The sequence below is a fragment of the Myxine glutinosa genome, chromosome 6, assembly GCF_964187855.1.
Source record: "Myxine glutinosa chromosome 6, kmMyxGlut1.1, whole genome shotgun sequence".
In the NCBI taxonomy this organism is placed as follows: domain Eukaryota; kingdom Metazoa; phylum Chordata; class Myxini; order Myxiniformes; family Myxinidae; genus Myxine; species Myxine glutinosa.
In genome coordinates, this window is record NC_136266.1 from 123,283,096 (window position 1) to 123,302,389 (window position 19,294).

At 39.6% G+C, this 19,294-nt stretch overlaps 1 protein-coding gene across 1 annotated transcript in view; it reads left to right on the plus strand.

Moving 5' to 3' along the window:
* Window positions 1–19,294, plus strand: part of LOC137430253 (beta-1,4 N-acetylgalactosaminyltransferase 1-like) — a 199,121-nt gene that overhangs the window by 96,038 nt on the left and 83,789 nt on the right. The window contains exons 4-5 of the mRNA XM_068120978.2: window positions 3,040–3,077; window positions 3,885–4,065. Coding sequence (XP_067977079.2) covers window positions 3,040–3,077; window positions 3,885–4,065 — 219 coding nt within the window. The remainder of the gene's footprint in view (window positions 1–3,039; window positions 3,078–3,884; window positions 4,066–19,294) is intronic.

Consider the following 19,294-nt stretch of genomic DNA (forward strand, 5'->3'; position numbering starts at 1 on the left):
AGAAGCAGTTTTGCACGAAGAGGGCATTTAAAACATCGATCCATGTCAGTCCTCTATTAAAGTATTTAATAATTTGAATATTTTACCCGAGATGCTTCGCAAAAAATGATTAAATGGTTAGAAATCCTTTTTAAATTAAGAAACAAAATTTAACAATCTAAATTGTAGATATTCTACTCCCACACCACCAAGCTCAAGAGCCAGGTCACATCCCAAACGCAGATGATGGGACTGAGAACACTATGTTGAGGGTACTCCAGCCTTGACAGGGAGAGAAGATGAAAGTATTTTGTTGGCAACCACACGTTGGCTTCGAGAATGGAAGTTAGTAATTCATCAGTGGAGTTGGCCTTATTTTCTGCAGGCAGATAGTTTGGGTTTGTAATGCATGGGAAAGGATGCCAGACCTGTAGTATAGGGCATTTGAAGCAAATGCAGAATTGAGGCATTCGGCCTCCACGTAAGTGGAGTCGGCTGTGGTTCAATTTGAAATGAGAGAAAGAATGGAAGGGGAGCTACCTCCAGAGACCGACTTGACACAGCACTACCAGGTTTTCGAGGAGGGAGACAAGTTTGAAAGTTCATTCTTGAGATTGGACAGATGTTATTTTCTGGCTCTCCTGAGACTAGATACACACTTGTTATGCACTTTGTGGAATGATCTGACGTTGCCTACCGTTAAATTTGCCTTCCAAGAGGAAAATGTACGTATTAACTCATCCGTATGGATGGCTGCTTCATAAGTTTTGTTAAATTTGCAAATTGCTCAATGGAGGCCCCGTACCAAGAATGGCTACTTACAGGTTTATATGAACAAAAGGTTTACTACAACAGAGAGAGGGACACACACACACACACACACACACACACACACACACACACACACACACACACACACACACACACACACACACACACACACACACACACACACACACACACACACACACACACACACACACACACACACACACACACACACACACACACACACGACAAAATGGAAGTAACAGATATAAAGTAAATCCCTTATACGGATTTACTATGAATCTTGATTATCTAATCTTATTCATTTACATGGGAACACGGGACAGACACGGCACAAGGTTAATGAGACAAATTAGAGAATTTACCACAGTAGGTTTGTATAAATATATATATATAGTGGGTGGGGGTAATATGGACCCCAGGGGAATATGGACCCCACTGAATTCCCCATGATGCACTGTATCAAGCCTCGTCTCCATATCACAGGATAAACAAGTATGGCCGACCAGCAAGTGAACAACTGCAGGTGATTCAAACTCTTTAATGACGGTAAGTGCAAACTTCCAAAAGTTTTCATCTCAAATTTTACAATTCATAAGCATGCAGTACTGTGTATGTATATGTAGTCACCCGCTTGTTTGATGAGTGGTGTCCCTGGCTGAGTACACATGAGAGCTGTCTATAGCACCACTGTGTGTAGAAAACTCCATCCCAGCCCATATGTACTGGGCATGCTGACATGATCGAGAGGCATGGTGTGGGGAATATGGACCCTTTGGTAGTGTCTAATATGGACCCATGTCCATATTCCCCACAGTCAATGTCCATATTCCCCACACAGGAAGCTAATAGAATAAGTCCACAAAACAGCATGTTCACTGTCAAAATTTGAATCAAATAAATTTTTCTGCATCGAAATATGTGACTCAGCAAAACTAGGCATGGTCCAAGTAGCCGTCAAGTATCGGCTGTTTGTTAACAGCCGATAACATGTACACTTGATTCTGTATAAAAATCCGACAGTGACTATGCACTGTCGGAGATTTAACTCGCCCCGAAAAAGCGTTATCAACACAATTTAAACGTAATTCCACTATAAACAAATCTGACCTTTATCGTTATGCCTAATTCTTTTGAATAAAATTTGTAATGGGTCACTGTAGGGGCAGGTAGAGGCAAGCAAAGGCAACAGACCACGAACAAAGCACGGTCCTCCAGTTCGAAAGCAGGTTACCAAGTCTGCTAAGCAACACAGAAAAGGACCTGAAAACTGCATGAGTAATTTCTACTGAATATATTGCAATGAGTTATTTGTTGATCCACCTGAATTTTCTTGGATCCAATGCAGTGAATGCAAGCAATGGGCCCACGAAAACGAAACTGACTATGAGGGTATAGGTGCTTTCGTCTGTGACGAGTGTCGCTAAGGTTGTTGTTCACTGAAAAATCGGAAAGTAACATTTGTCCCAGGGAACATTTGTCAAAAAGAAACTGGACTTACCACATTGAGGTAATATGGACCCAAGGTCCATATTACCCCAATGGTGGGGTCCATATTCCAAACAACGTGGGGAATATGGACATTGATGGCATATTTTTATTTGTCCCCTCAATCATATGTCTTTGATTTTATTCAACCCAAACTGCACGTGGATGTAGTCTGTCTGGTTGTCTAAATAAACCATTATTTGGAAATTTTCCTTGTCTATTTGTATAGGCTCTATCGGGACTTTGGCTTAGGGGCTCCATATTACCCACACCTACCCTATATTTTTTTAAGGGAAAAAACTATTTTGTGGTTGTGACCACAGAAGAAAAATATTTTGTGCCTCAGGTTGTGACCACATTGATGTCAATGTTGTATATCCTTGAAATCTGCCTCCAAAATGACTTATTGTGCACCTCTCCTTCCAAATACAGTCTCTATGAGCTGCACGGTGGTATTGCCGGGCACCAGGGTCACCCCGGCAATGCCGCGCTGGAGGATATTTAATTATTTTGCATGGGGGCGGTGTACTTTGAATGTATCTGTACTTGTTTGCAACTTTTTCATCCTCAAAATCAGACTATTCTACAGGATGTACTTCATATTTACTACCAACAATAGTTCAACTTAGTAGAGCTAAGAAATACAGGAACTCCGCACAGCAGCGGAAAACAAGTTTCCATTTTATTTATTGCTGATGTTGTGAAAAAGAAATTGCATTGATCAAATTGATTTGAAACACTGCATACTCATTGTGGTTTCATTTTTTTACCATTTCTCTGCAGGATTATCTCTCCAGAAAAAGACAACAGACTTGCACAACGTAAGAACATTATTGTCTGTATGTACCAATGCATCACCTCCGTTAGCGCATTAACGTTAGCTGATTTCCATGGAACAAAAGGTGACTTAGGGCAAATGGTGGTGTGAACTGAGCAGAAAGAGAATGTGCAAGATCAGCAGAGCAGGGTTTTAGGACACGTACCACCTGGGCCTGTTGTAGAATTGGACTTAAGCACTGCCAGAATCTTCTGTCTTCTCAGGTGAGAAAGACAGTATCCAGGAGAAGTTGGGTGAAAGTGGGCAGGGTAAGTACAGTGAGTGAGGCGGGTGGGTACATGAGATTTGGAAGCAAACACAGAATTGAGAAATTTGGCCTTCTCAAAAGCAGAGTAGGCTTTGGTGACTTTTGAAGTATGGAAGGGGTGTAGGATGAGCCTTTACCAAATACAGACTTGACAAGGTGCCACCAGGTCTTTGAGGAAGGAGAAAAGTTTAAAGTTCAGCTTTGAGGTCAACCAGCGAGATGTGTTTGTGGCCTCTCTGGAGAGTTGACACATACTTGTTGTGGGTTTTGTGGAATGATCTGTGGTTTATTTGGGTCGGATTTGTCCCTCAAGTATGGTAAATACTCTGTAAATGACACCTTTATTACTTTCCAATTATCAGTGTACATATCAGCTGTATAAAAATATATTCATGCTTTAAGGACAAATCAATGCAAAGCTTTTGATAATAATCTCAATCGTTCTTAATTCAATAAGGCATCATAATTACATTAATGGATACACTTCAACAAAAAGAATAACAGGGTCTGATAACAGGACATCATTTTTCTGTTCTCTGTCAGGTGACCCTGCGTTGTGAGCATGGAACCCTGAACACGGCAATGGAGGTTGAGGATGTGCAGACAGAAGGGCTGGGAACGAAACGCCTCGTGCTCGCAAGTCGAAATCCTATTGCCATTAATATGCAGATGAAGTTCATCAGCTACACAAACACCCACTACCTGCTTGGAGATAGTGAACAGGGTAATTCCTGAGTTGAGGAATATGCATTCTCCCAATATAAATAAAGCTAAAAAGAGAATAAAATTAGCAATGAATGTGACATCTGATGTGCTGTTTGAGGCTCAAAATGAGTGGCATAGTTGTTGGAAGAAGAAGATGCGGTTTGAATCAAGGTTATCAACATTACACGGAATGTACACAAATCATTTGGAGTTTGGCGACAGTAGGCATTGTAGAACGATACTCTTGTAAAAAAAAATACCAGGGTATCATTGATATCCGGTGAGGGTCGGACAGCAGATACTTTAACTTCCTCTCAGAAAGATGTTGTGCTTCACAATGAAGCACCTCTTGGTGACGTATTGCATTAGATGTTCGTTGTATTTTTTTTATTTTATATATATATACAGAAACGAGGCTCGTGAAAGAGCTAACATTTATTTCACAAACAAATCAAACAGACAAACAAAATATATAAAAAGAGGAGCGGTAGACAAGATGGGGTGAGAAGGGGAAGCACACAAACACAACATTTGAGCTGTGCCTATCTGTGCCTCATTACCAAGGGGAGATGACAGTGATGTGCCTATCACTGTCATCCCCCTAAACTAGTGCTCATGGGCCCTGGTCGTGTGAGGAATGGTCAGACAACCATTCCTCCACGTAGGGTACACTACTCTCATCCATCCTCTACACTTTGAGCCTCTCCATCTATGGAGGTACATCGTCAAAGCTCGGCTTCGAAAGGCCGAGCGATCCATGCGGGTGGTTTGTCTCCTGTATGATGGGTCCGTATGGCATTTTCGATCCTTAGGGGGAGATATGGATGGGCCGAGGTTCAGGGCTCCATCCCTGCGCGGGGCCTCGTGGTCCCACGCACGGTGACCCAACTGCCCACGGTCAGCGCACCGCACCCGCCAAGGTGCGCGGCTCTGAAATATCCTACCTCCCCTTGAACCTCACCGATTGCCTTTGCCGCCACGGCATGGCACCAACCATACAGAGGGGGGGCCAGCACGAATTGTGCATGTCGGTCCTTGTGAAAACGCCGCGGCATCGATCCCCGCCGGACCCTGCTGCACACAACTCACCGGGGGCTCACGTCTGCTACCCGTCCCGCTAAACGCTACCCCAATCGGTGTCGATGCTTGAGCCGCGTTCTCACACCTCGCGACCCACTCCGCACTCGCACACCCAGGTGTCCCCGCGCCTCCCATACACTTCGTTACCGCACACTCTCCCCGCACACAGTCCGGTGTGCATTCTCCCTCGGACTCCGTACGCGCACACCTAGGCACACTCACACCTTTCACAATCTCCGTTACACACTCTTGCCGCACACCCCAGGGTGTGCACTCCTGCACACACTCTGCAACACGCTCTCCCATTACACACTCCATAACACCCTCGGGTGTGCACTCTCCTGTTACACACCCAATAATCGCACACCCTGGTGCACACTTTCCTCGCTCACACTCTCTCTCATACCGTGCACCAGTCGCCCTCTTACACCGCACATTGGACCTTCCGCGAACGCCTGGGTATCGTCTCTGTCCCAAGCGCGCCAAAAACCCGTTCGCGCCAAACACATTCGCGCCAAACACATTCGCGCCATTATTTTCACTCACCTCGGGGTCTTCCTTCCCCGGCTTCTTCGCCAGCACCTGTAAACCTTTATTGGGGTTAGCAAGCATGGCATCACGGTGTGAATGCAAACTTTGTGCGGATTCCATTTCTACCTCCCGCGATTTGTTTTCTGGTTCTACTGTCTCTTCGGCCCCAATTGTTTCTTTAATTTCAATTATTTATTCGACGACCGCCGGCGCCCATAAAATATTCTCGTCCAATTCGGCGACCGTCGGCTCTTCTACACCCCGCGTCGCGATTTCCATAGCCCCCATCAATTTGGCTGTGCTCTGCCCAAGCTCATTCCCCACGCGTTCCTCACACCGCGTCACCTGGTCGCGCGCCACCGCGACCTCCTCGCTCAACCTGTGCCCAATGTCCTCCCCTATTTTTTTATTTCCCGGGTGGATTTGTCCCCCATTTCATTCAATTGATTCTTTTGTATGTCCATTTTGTTTTCCAACCCATTTTCATTTCTCCCAATTCCCGGGTGGATTTGTCCCCCATTTCTTTTAATATCTCCCCTCGGGTGTCCATTCTTTCATTCATTTTCTTCAGGCTATCCTTTTGGGCGTCCATTTTCGCATTCATTTCTTTCATTTCTGCCATGAATTGCATCATTAATAATTGCATGTACCCTGGCATCGCGGGCTCGGCTCTCGCCGCCATGTGCGAGGCGCCGCCATTTTCTTCGCCAGATACCGCCCCCTCTTCGGCTTCCTCCATTACCAACTGTCCCTCTCGGTCCTGGGTCCTCAATTCCCCCCTCTTCTTCTACCCCCACCGGCATTTGACTGCCTTGGCCAGCCATGGTTCGAATAAAATTTGGGATTTTACAACTAAATTTCAGTCACTCGTAATTTTGAGTGCGTGAAGCGCACTCCAGGTCCAATCCCACTCCCGGGACACCAAATGTTACGGTTTCGCGCGACCCTCCGTGCCCTTACCAAGGGGAGATTAAGCCCCTTGTTCTTTTTGGGTCGTCGCAACCGCGAGATTTGAATCGCCACTCCCGGGCAGACGCAGGACAGGGTTTTGGGACAATTCTCTCACATACCTAAATACCTACGCCGCCGCGGAAGCGGGGATCAAGTCTTGCACGAACCACGCGTAATTTGAGTACGTCCGAGCGGATGGAGTACCACATAGTCCGTGCAATTACCTTAGTATTGGAACCCGATTAGAGCGATAGTTCGTACCACGCTTAGCCAATAGAGGGAAAGGACGAAACGGTCGAACCAAAGAAATAACACGTTTAATAATTATTATTTACAATGATTGTTAGAAGCAGAGACACAGGGCAGATCTTATACAGTCTTAGCTTATTCCCCAGACACTGGCCCATTCACACTCACAGGGGGAATGAAGGAAGGAATGCTCATGCACTGAACGCGCCGGCTCCGTTGTTCAGGAATAGCTCGCCCAACGTGGCCCTCTCCCAATCACAGCACGTCCCTCGATGAAGGCAGGCAGGCTTTCGGGAGGGATCCTTGTGGCACGTATCTCTAACAAAGGCAGGCAGGCGAATATGTGCATCTTTCGCCAGGCTCGGCGGTTCCTCACAGCGCGATTAATCAACGGTGCGCTTTCACTCGTGTAATTCAATAGAGGATCTGCCTCAAGCTCAACCGAGCATTTATCTTGTAACTCAATTCACCACGCGCACTCTCAGAACTGTTCAACAGAGGACCCCGGCTCGTAACTTGTTCAAGCGCCTTTCCCCTCAAAAACTTGTTTCACTTCCTTCAGCGCACCTCTCCTCAGAACTTGTTCAACTCTCAAGCCCCTCTCCCATAACTGGGGGGGTGGGGGGGGGCTTTGCGCAAAGGGTTATATTGCCACACCCTTAATCCGCATTGAATGTTCCAAACCACGCCTTTGCCACAGACGTAAGCCACTAACCTCGAGCCCTGATTGGCGGCTCGTGCTTACCGTCACTCCTTCCCCGCCTTTCTTCGCCCTTGATCGACGTGTCCAGGCCTACCTTGTGGCATTTCGCGCCAAAGCCAAAGTATCGAGGCGGCATAAAGCATTGGAGGGAAACCTAACTCTCATTTTTCTACTCAACGCAAAACTAACACAGGAAAAGGACTATGCTTACATTTAATAAGAAATAACTGAAGTATCGCAAGGCTACGTGTTGTAGTGTGACTAAACTGTGAGGGGGAAAATTAACCTTTATTTGTAAAAACACAAAACCGCAACAATATATTTGAGTACAATAGGTCAAAAGGTCAACATCGGCAAAAGGTCAACCACTTTTTTTCAAATTCCTAGAATCCTCAATTTTCATCCGATTGACTTGGAATTTGAATGGGATTTTCATATCAGCGAACTGAATTCAACCACCAATTATTTGTGAAATCGACAAAGGCCAAAAGGTCAACATAGGCCAAAGGTCAACCACTTTTCTTCAAAATTCTAAAATCCTCAATTTTCATCCGATTGAATTGAAATTTGAATAGGATTTACATATCAGCGAAATGAATTCAACCACCAACTATTTTCGAGATCAACATAGATCACAAGGTCAACATAGGCCAAAGGTCAACCAGTTTTTTTCATTGATAATTTTTCACTAATATCGATTTTCGTCATACATGTCAGGCTACCGTCTGACGCTTTCTTGTTTGTTTGTCTGTGAATGTGATAACTCACGAACGCTTCCAACTGTCTTCATCAAACTTTACAAGAGCAGCAGAAGGACAAACATGACAGAAGGACTTTACCAGAGGAGCAGAAGGGCTGTCAATGTTTTTGACTATATAGGTCAATTTTCAAGGTGACGGTGATGATTTTGTGATACCTGTCAGGCTACTGAACCTTCACCTTCAACACCTTCGCTTGTTTGGCTGTCTGTTTGTTTCTTTGTGAACAGGATATCCTAAAAAGTTATGATGGATGAAATTTGCTGGAGAGGTTGGGTATGTGACAATGACAAATTGATTAGATTTTCGTGAAGATCCGGATTCAGATCTGGATCCGATAATTTTTGTGATTCTTCACCACTGAGTGATTTGACCCTAAGATTTGCGTGGAAATTATAAGATTATATTAGTAAGATTATATAATTATAAGATTATATCCCTAACCCTAAGATTATATCGTTGAGAGAGAGGAAGACAAATGATGAATTGCGAAAGATGATGGGAATAGAGCCGGTGATGGATGCTGTGAAGAGAAACACGTTGAGATGGTTTGGTCATGTGTTGAGGAAGGATGAAAGTGACTGGTTGAGAAGAGTGATGGAAATGAATGCAGAAGGAAGTAGAGGACGGGGAAGACCGAGAAAGACATGGCTAAAGATGATCGAAGAAGAAATGCGGGCAAGGGGGTTAACAAGGGGAGATGCAGAAAATAGGGCAAGATGGAGAAGATTGTCATGGGGACCGCAAGTCTAACCCCCCCACCCCCGCTCTAGCAGGGAAAATGGCCTTAAAATGCATGTTGTTGTATTTGCCTGGCCCTAAGATTGATATTAGCACGATATCTTAAAAAGTTACGGACGGATTCGAATGAAACTTGGTTTACAGGTTGTGTCTCACAAGGACGAATCAATTCGATTTTGCTGAAAATGTGAATACGGATCCAGATATGATAGTTTAAATTTTTCTAAGTGATTCTTCATCATTTATTGATCGGGCCAAAGACGATATATCGTCGATCAATCAATCAATCAAAATGGATAATCAAAAGTAGGGGAGAGTGGGGTAAGTTGAGCCTAAGGGTAAGTTGAGCCACCCCATGTTTCTTAGAAAGTGAAATATTTGAAGGTGTGAGAGCGCCATCTATACTTTCATAGCAACAGTCTTTCTTCCTGAGTACACATGCAGAGGATTATGAAGCAGGGGGTAAGTAAGATGTAATGAAATTTGTATTTTTTTCAGAATTTCCCAAACTTTGAGTTATGATGTTTTGAGGGTGATAACAATAGAATTAATGGAAGCTTAATGAATTGTTCATGTAGTAATATGAAAATGAATGGTGTAGATTATTTACCTGAGAGTATGAATTGTAAATTGAATCAATACGTGAAATGAGCATGTTTATATTCAAAGTGGCTCCCGTGGGGTAAGATGATCAATTGGGTCGGGTCAAGTTGAGCCATGGCTCATCTTACCCCATGAACATGTGTGCAAGATAAAGTTACTGCTTTATACGCAAGTTGGAGTTGAAAACTGTAGTTCTTGTGACACTGATACTTGTGTATAGATCTAAATCCTATTCCTAAGAATGATTTATGTAAATATTTTTGCATTAATCACAGGTAAATGGAAAAATGCCTTGGGACTATAAAAGGAAGACAGCACATGGTTGTTCTTCATCATTATTAGCGCTGAGGAAGCGCCTCTAGCGAATGACTTCCAGCCAGTGTAACGCGAATTCCTGTCACAGGAATTCTGAGATCATATAAGTGTGACGTGGCAGTTCCTGATTGGTTCGTGTTGGGGAACCCCTTCTCGCTGCCGACGTGACGTAAATTCGCGCACGCGCACTGGTGAAGCGCGAGATTCGGCCCAAGGTTCTTATTTATTATTATTATTATTTTTGTATACAAGATCGAGGCTCGAACCATGATCGAGGCTCGAAATTCCATGCCCGAACCTCAGCGCAATCCAAGAGGATTCACTTGTTTGAAATACAAACCAGTTCATCAGCATATCTGACTGATAAATCTTGACGATTACATATGTATGAACATTCAGCCAAAGTTTACTGATAATTCATGTGTCTTACGAATAATCAGAACACAATACATGTATAATTATTTCAATTCAAAATGTTAAATTTGATTAGATCAATTACATCATGTTACTTTGTAATAGACACGAGGTGCTTCTTACATGTGCGTAAATTTCACACAAGGGAAAGGAGCATATATCAAGTTTCAATTATTGAACTGAAAAATCTGATCTGAAAAACGTGAACATTTACAGGAAACTACTTTGTCTTGTTTTGCATTGTTAAAGCTATAAGCAACAGCTTTTGCGTGATTGTTAAAAAAATGTGTATTCATTAATACTTCATGCATTCCCAGTTTCAATGGGTTTTCTCAGTGTTTTATCAATAATAAGCTTTTCCAGTGGATCTGGACTTAAACTTTTTGTCTCAAACTTGTTTTATTGCTGTTCTGTCCTGTATTGAGCCGGTGAATTTGATGGGACACAAAATGTTTCATGCTGTTTTTTTCTTGTGGCTCAACTGGCTCAAGTTACCCCGAACCCATGATCAACTTGCCCCATCATTGGGGCAAAATGAGCCATTAGACAACTTTTTTTTGAAGGCCTCTGCTAATTAATTACATGAAAATGAAATGGTAACATGTGTATGAGGGGAGAAGCAAGTATTTACACCATCATAATCACTATGGCTCTGATGCACAGCACTTTATATTTGATGTCCAGAAGGGCATTACTGAAAAATGGCTCATCTTACCCCACTCTCCCCTATGTCTGGCAGCCGATGGCTGAATTACGCATGCATACATATTCATAATTTGCAATCAAAGATTGCTTACAAGATAAAAATATGTATAATCAAAAAAAAAATCAAATAGTGAATTTACAAAAAAATGTAAACGCTTCAAACAAAAGAAAAAAACAACAAAAAAACTGATAATTGGGACGAAGTATTACAAACTATTAAGAATACCAATTAAAAATGGCAAAGCGCTTGTTGTACACCGCTCCTTTCCTATGCCATCTCCAGGCATTGCAAATCGTCATTGCTGGGCACCGAAGGGGGCTCGGCAGTGACGCGTGCTGAAAGAGAGTACTCAGTTTTCACTCTGGTTGTTTGTTTGTTTGTTTGTTTTCTTTCTTTCTTGTTTTCTTGTTTGTTTGTCTGGGCGATATCTCAGCCATCCTTTGAGCTAGGAAGCTGAAATTTCGGCACAGTAGTGAGCAAGTCCTTTGTCAAAAACCGTATTTTTTTTTTGATTAATCAATAAATTGAGGAGTTATTTAATTAATAGCGATTAATTAAGTACTTATTTAATTAATCAAATTTCCTTTCTCTTCTGACCATTAACTCAGGCACCTTTTGAGTTAGGAAGCTGATATTTGGACATGCCAATGACCAGGTGATTTGGCTGCAAAGGATATTTTTGAATTATTAATTAATCAATTAATCGATTAATTATTTAATTATTCGATTAATGACAAAAAAAAATTTTTTTTTTAAGTTACAGATTCTGATGAAATTGTGGTAGTTTATGTGTTCTCTGACCAAATTGATTAATAATTTAATTTTTTTATGATTATTATTTATTTATTTTCATTATTAATCATTTATTTATTTTCTTTCTCATTTGGCCAATATCTCAGGCACCTTTTGAGCTGGGAAGCTAATATTTGGACATGAGTGACCAAGTGATGTGGCTATCAAGGATATTTTTGATTTATTGATTAATCATTTCATCTATTAATTATTTATTGATTAATCGATTAATTATTTATTGAGTAATCAATTAATTTTTTAATTTTTTATAAATGACTTATTTAATTAAATTTCTAAAAGATACATCTTCGGATGAAGCACTAGTGGTTTAGTTATGCGATTAGCCAATTGATTATGAAAATATTTTGTGATAATCTTTTATTGATTTTAATTATACAATTAATCAATCAATTAGTGTACACCTCTCCCTCCCAATGCAGCCTCAATGAGCTGCACTGCGGTATTGCCGGGCGCCGGAGGCGCCCCGGCAATGCCGCGCTGCAGCATATTTAATTATTTGGCATGGGGCGGTGTACTTTGAATGTATGTGTACTTGTTGTACACCGCTCCTTTCCTATGCCATCTCCAGGCATTGCAAATCGTCATTGCCGGGCACCGAAGGGGGCTCGGCAGTGACGCACGCTGAAAGAGAGTACTCAGTTTTCACTCTGGTTGTTTGTTTGTTTGTTGTACACCGCTCCTTTCCTATGCCATCTCCAGGCATTGCAAATCGTCATTGCCGGGCACGGAAGGGGGCTCGGCAGTGACGCACGCTGAAAGAGAGTACTCAGTTTTCACTCTGGTTGTTTGTTGTACACCGCTCCTTTCCTATGCCATCTCCAGGCATTGCAAATCGGTGGGGCTCGGCAGTGACGCACGCTGAAAGAGAGTACTCAGTTTTCACTCTGGTTTCTTGTTTTCTTGCTTTCTTGTTTGTTTATCCGGGCGATATCTCAGCCATCCTTTGAGCTAGGAAGCTGAAATTTCGGCACAGTAGTGAGCAAGTCCTTTGTCAAAAACGATATTTTTTGTTTTTTGATTAATCAATTAATTGAGGAGTTATTTAATTATTAGCGATTAATTAAGTACTTATTTAATTAATTCAATTTCCTTTCTCTTCGTACCATTAACTCAGGCACCTTTTGAGTTAGGAAGCTGATATTTGGACATGCCAATGACCAGGTGATTGTGCTGCAAAGGATATTTTTGATTTATTAATTAATCAATTAATCGATTAATTATTTAATTATTCGACTAATGACAAAAAAATTTTTTTTTTTAAAGTTACAGATTCTGATGAAATAGTGGTAGTTTATTTGTTCTCTGACCAAATTGATTAATAATTTAATTTTTTTATGATTATTATTTATTTATTTTCATTATTAATCATATATTTATTTTCTTTCTCATTTGGCCAATATCTCAGGCACCTTTTGAGCTGGGAAGCTAATATTTGGACACGAGTGACCAAGTGATGTGGCTATCAAGGATATTTTTGATTTATTGATTAATCATTTCATCTATTAATTATTTATTGATTAATCGATTAATTATTTATTGAGTAATCAATTAATTTTTTATAAATGACTTATTTAATTAAATTTCTAAAAGATACATCTTCGGATGAAGCACTAGTGGTTTAGTTATGCGATTAGCCAATTGATTATGAAAATATTTTGTGATAATCTTTTATTGATTTTAATTATACAATTAATCAATCAATTAGTGTACACCTCTCCCTCCCAATGCAGCCTCAATGAGCTGCACTGCGGTATTGCCGGGCGCCGGAGGCGCCCCGGCAATGCCGCGCTGCAGCATATTTAATTATTTGGCATGGGGCGGTGTACTTTGAATGTATGTGTACTTGTTGTACACCGCTCCTTTCCTATGCCATCTCCAGGCATTGCAAATCGTCATTGCCGGGCACCGAAGGGGGCTCGGCAGTGACGCACGCTGAAAGAGAGTACTCAGTTTTCACTCTGGTTGTTTGTTGTACACCGCTCCTTTCCTATGCCATCTCCAGGCATTGCAAATCGGTGGGGCTCGGCAGTGACGCACGCTGAAAGAGAGTACTCAGTTTTCACTCTGGTTTCTTGTTTTCTTGCTTTCTTGTTTGTTTATCCGGGCGATATCTCAGCCATCCTTTGAGCTAGGAAGCTGAAATTTCGGCACAGTAGTGAGCAAGTCCTTTGTCAAAAACGATATTTTTTGTTTTTTGATTAATCAATTAATTGAGGAGTTATTTAATTATTAGCGATTAATTAAGTACTTATTTAATTAATTCAATTTCCTTTCTCTTCGTACCATTAACTCAGGCACCTTTTGAGTTAGGAAGCTGATATTTGGACATGCCAATGACCAGGTGATTGTGCTGCAAAGGATATTTTTGATTTATTAATTAATCAATTAATCGATTAATTATTTAATTATTCGACTAATGACAAAAAAATTTTTTTTTTTAAAGTTACAGATTCTGATGAAATAGTGGTAGTTTATTTGTTCTCTGACCAAATTGATTAATAATTTAATTTTTTTATGATTATTATTTATTTATTTTCATTATTAATCATATATTTATTTTCTTTCTCATTTGGCCAATATCTCAGGCACCTTTTGAGCTGGGAAGCTAATATTTGGACACGAGTGACCAAGTGATGTGGCTATCAAGGATATTTTTGATTTATTGATTAATCATTTCATCTATTAATTATTTATTGATTTATCGATTAATTATTTATCGAGTAATCAATTAATTATTTAGTTTTTTATAAATGACTTATTTAATTAAATTTCTAAAAGATACATCTTCGGATGAAGCACTAGTGGTTTAGTTATGCGATTAGCCAATTGATTATGAAAATATTTTGTGATAATCTTTTATTGATTTTAATTATACAATTAATCAATCAATTAGTGTACACCTCTCCCTCCCAATGCAGCCTCAATGAGCTGCACTGCGGTATTGCCGGGCGCCGGAGGCGCACCGGCAATGCCGCGCTGCAGCATATTTAATTATTTGGCATGGGGCGGTGTACTTTGAATGTATGTGTACTTGTTTGTTTTCTTGTTTGTTTTCTTTCTTGGCTGTCCGGACGATATCTCAGCCATCCTTTGAGCTAGGAAGCTGAAATTTCGGCACAAGAGTGAGCAAGTCCTTTGTCAAAAACCGTTTTTTTTTTTTTTGATTAATCAATAAATTGAGGAGTTATTTAATTATTAGCGATTAATTAAGTACTTATTTAATTAATCAAATTTCCTTTCTCTTCTGACCATTAACTCAGGCACCTTTTGAGTTAGGAAGCTGATATTTGGACATGCCAATGACCAGGTGATTTGGCTGCAAAGGATATTTTTGATTTATTAATTAATCAGTTAATCGATTAATTATTCAATTAATGACCAAAACAATGTTTTTTTTAAAGTTACAGATTCTGATGAAATAGTGGTAGTTTATGTGTTCTCTGACCAAATTTATTAATAATTTAATTTTTTTATGATTATTATTTATTTATTTTCATTATTAATCATTTATTTATTTTCTTTCTCATTTGGCCAATATCTCGGGCACCTTTTGAGCTGGGAAGCTAATATTTGGACATGAGTGACCAAGTGATGTGGCTATCAAGGATATTTTTGATTTATTGATTAATCATTTCATCTATAAATTATTTATTGATTAATCGATTAATTATTTATTGAGTAATCAATTAATAATTTGATTTTTTATAAATGACTTATTTAATTAAATTTCTAAAAGATACATCTTTGGATGAAGCAGTAGTGGTTTAGTTATGCGATTAGCCAATTGATTATGAAAATATTTTGTGATAATCTTTTATTGATTTTAATTATACAATTAATCAATCAATTAGTGTACACCTCTCCCTCCCAATGCAGCCTCAATGAGCTGCACTGCGGTATTGCCGGGCGCCAGAGGCGCCCCGGCAATGCCGCGCTGCAGCATATTTAATTATTTGGCATGGGGCGGTGTACTTTGAATGTATGTGTACTTGTTTTCTTGTTTGTTGTACACCGCTCCTTTCCTATGCCATCTCCAGGCATTGCAAATCGTCATTGCCGGGCACAAAAGGGGGCTCGGCAGTGACGCACGCTGAAAGAGAGTACTCAGTTTTCACTCTGGTTTCTTTCTTGTTGTACACCGCTCCTTTCCTATGCCATCTCCAGGCATTGCAAATCGTCATTGCTGGGCACCGAAGGGGGCTCGGCAGTGACGCACGCTGAAAGAGAGTACTCAGTTTTCACTCTGGTTTCTTGTTTGTTTTCTTTCTTGTTTTCTTTCTTGTTTGTTTGTCCGGACGATATCTCAGCCATCCTTTGAGCTAGGAAGCTGAAATTTCGGCACAATAGTGAGCAAGTCCTTTGTCAAAAACGGTATATTTTTTTTTTGATTAATCAATAAATTGAGGAGTTATTTAATTATTAGCGATTAATTAAGTACTTATTTAATTAATCAAACTACCTTTCTCTTCTGACCATTAACTCAGGCACCTTTTGAGTTAGGAAGCTGATATTTGGACATGCCAATGACCAGGTGATTTGGCTGCAAAGGATATTTTTGATGTATTAATTAATCAATTAATAGTTCAATTATTTAATTATTTGATTAATGACAAAAAAAAATTTTTTTTTTAAGTTACAGATTCTGATGAAATAGTGGTAGTTTATGTGTTCTCTGACCAAATTGATTAATAATTTAATTTTTTTATGATTATTATTTATTTATTTTCATTATTAATCATTTATTTATTTTCTTTCTCATTTGGCCAATATCTCAGGCACCTTTTGAGCTGGGAAGCTAATATTTGGACATGAGTGACCAAGTGATGTGGCTATCAAGGATATTTTTGATTTATTGATTAATCATTTCATCTATTAATTATTTATTGATTAATCGATTAATTATTTATTGAGTAATCAATTAATTATTTAATTTTTTATAAATGACTTATTTAATTAAATTTCTAAAAGATACATCTTCGGATGAAGCACTAGTGGTTTAGTTATGCGATTAGCCAATTGATTATGAAAATATTTTGTGATAATCTTTTATTGATTTTAATTATACAATTAATCAATCAATTAGTGTACACCTCTCCCTCCCAATGCAGCCTCAATGAGCTGCACTGCGGTATTGCCGGGCACCCTGGCAATGCCGCGCTGCAGCATATTTAATTATTTGGCATGGGGCGGTGTACTTTGAATGTATGTGTACTTGTTGTACACCGCTCCTTTCCTATGCCATCTCCAGGCATTGCAAATCGTCATTGCTGGGCACCGAAGGGGGCTCGGCAGTGACGCACGCTGAAAGAGAGTACTCAGTTTTCACTCTGGTTTCTTGTTTTCTTTCTTGTTTCCTTGGTTGTCCGGACGATATCTCAGCCATCCTTTGAGCTAGGAAGCTGAAATTTCGGCACAATAGTGAGCAAGTCCTTTATCAAAAATGGTATTTTTATTTTTTTGATTAATCAATAAATTGAGGAGTTATTTAATTATTAGCGATTAATTAAGTACTATTTAATTAATCAAATTTCCTTTCTCTTCTGACCATTAACTCAGGCACCTTTTGAGTTAGGAAGCTGATATTTGGACATGCCAATGACCAGGTGATTTGGCTGCAAAGGATATTTTTGATTTATTAATTAATCAATTAATCGATTAATTATTTAATTATTCAATTAATGACAAAAATTTTTTTTTTTTTTAAGTTACAGATTCTGATGAAATAGTGGTAAGTAGGGAGATAATGGGGCTTCCAGGACACCCATGTATTTAGATGGGACTTTTTCCCAAACTGCCCATTTTTCCCCCGATTACCGCAACACCCCCTTCTCCTTTTACATGTAAGTGAATGGGGGAGTCCTTACTTAACCTCCAAGGACCACGCGACATTCAAAATCCCTCATTAATCCTATTAATATTTGCTCATTTTCTAATTTTTTAACAACTCCATTCTCTTATGGAACTCATCCCCATCTAGGATATTGATAAACTTTGCATGAAGTACCTTTCTCTGTGCGTTTATAAAATGATATGTTTCACGGAGGGACCTGGTCTGTCCTCCTCCCGATCCACATACCATTTTAAAATTATAATATTTATTATCCGGTTGATAACCATCAAAGTTCTCACTCCACTCTAATATATTTTTCTTCCCGCCCTCCATTACCCCACTTAACAAATGAATACGTTTATCCGTCTTGAGGACTTTCTGACCCTCTCAACCTCTCGGATCTGGTATTTCTCACACTCATTATGTTTAGCATTTATATACCAAGGTTGATTACACCTCCACTCTTTATCCATTTATATATAACCAAAAGGTACACACATAACACCACCATCTAAAATATATCGTTTATCATCATATGCCCCCAGTGCTAGTTTATTTATCTCTTCTGAATATAATTCATGCTAACAACTCCTAATCCCTTTTACCTTTCTATACTGTTCCTCCCCACTCATCAAACATTGATAATAATGACCAAAATTGATACTTTCTTTAATTACATTTTTCTTAATCCCTTTGAGCTTCTGATCACACTTCTCCACATTCCCAACTCTATATTTATACGCATAAGCCTTTGCTCTCAATGCTATGAACTCACTCAGAATATTTCCACCAAGCTCATCCTTGAACTTTCCAATCACCTTTTTATTTTGATTCGAGAACAATTCACTCTTTTGATCATAGTTGCTTGTATCATAAATTACAGAATCAGCTTTCATATCATCGTAGACGTCATCTGTCTTGATACTCAGAATGAAGCTGTCCGTATCCATATACATCAACATGACGTTATCATCATACTTTGTTTTCAAATTCTCATAATAATATTCATACATCAGTAGTTTTGATAGATCGAGAACAGTAGTACCAATATAAATCGGTTTATCCATCTCAATTTCTTCTTTCATCATATGAACAGCACAAAAGTTTTCTGTAAAGATTTCAACACGCTCAAAGCTCGGTCTGTTGATTAGTTTGGAAGTTTGTTCCCAGGAAGTTGTCAACTTGATATTTTGTCTCTTTCTAACATTTTCCATAGTCTTCCCAAACACTGCGTTATTCATCAACTTATAAAAATCTTTCTCAAAGTCAGTCTTTCCAAGCGTTCTCTTTCGAGTGTTAAAATCAATATATTTCATTAACCAATAACTCTGTTTGAATTTCAGGACCCGATGAACTTTCTCAACAATTAGACCATGTTTCACAAATTGTAAAAGATTTCTCTGATGTAGTACATAGTTCTTCTTATCAAAGAATGTTGTTAAAAGTTTTTCTGTTCTCGATTCCTTATCAAATGATTTCTGATATTCACTCAACCACTCTGGGTTTGTTAATTCTTTCTCACACCCGAAAGGAAGATCTTTATGTTTCTCAAAG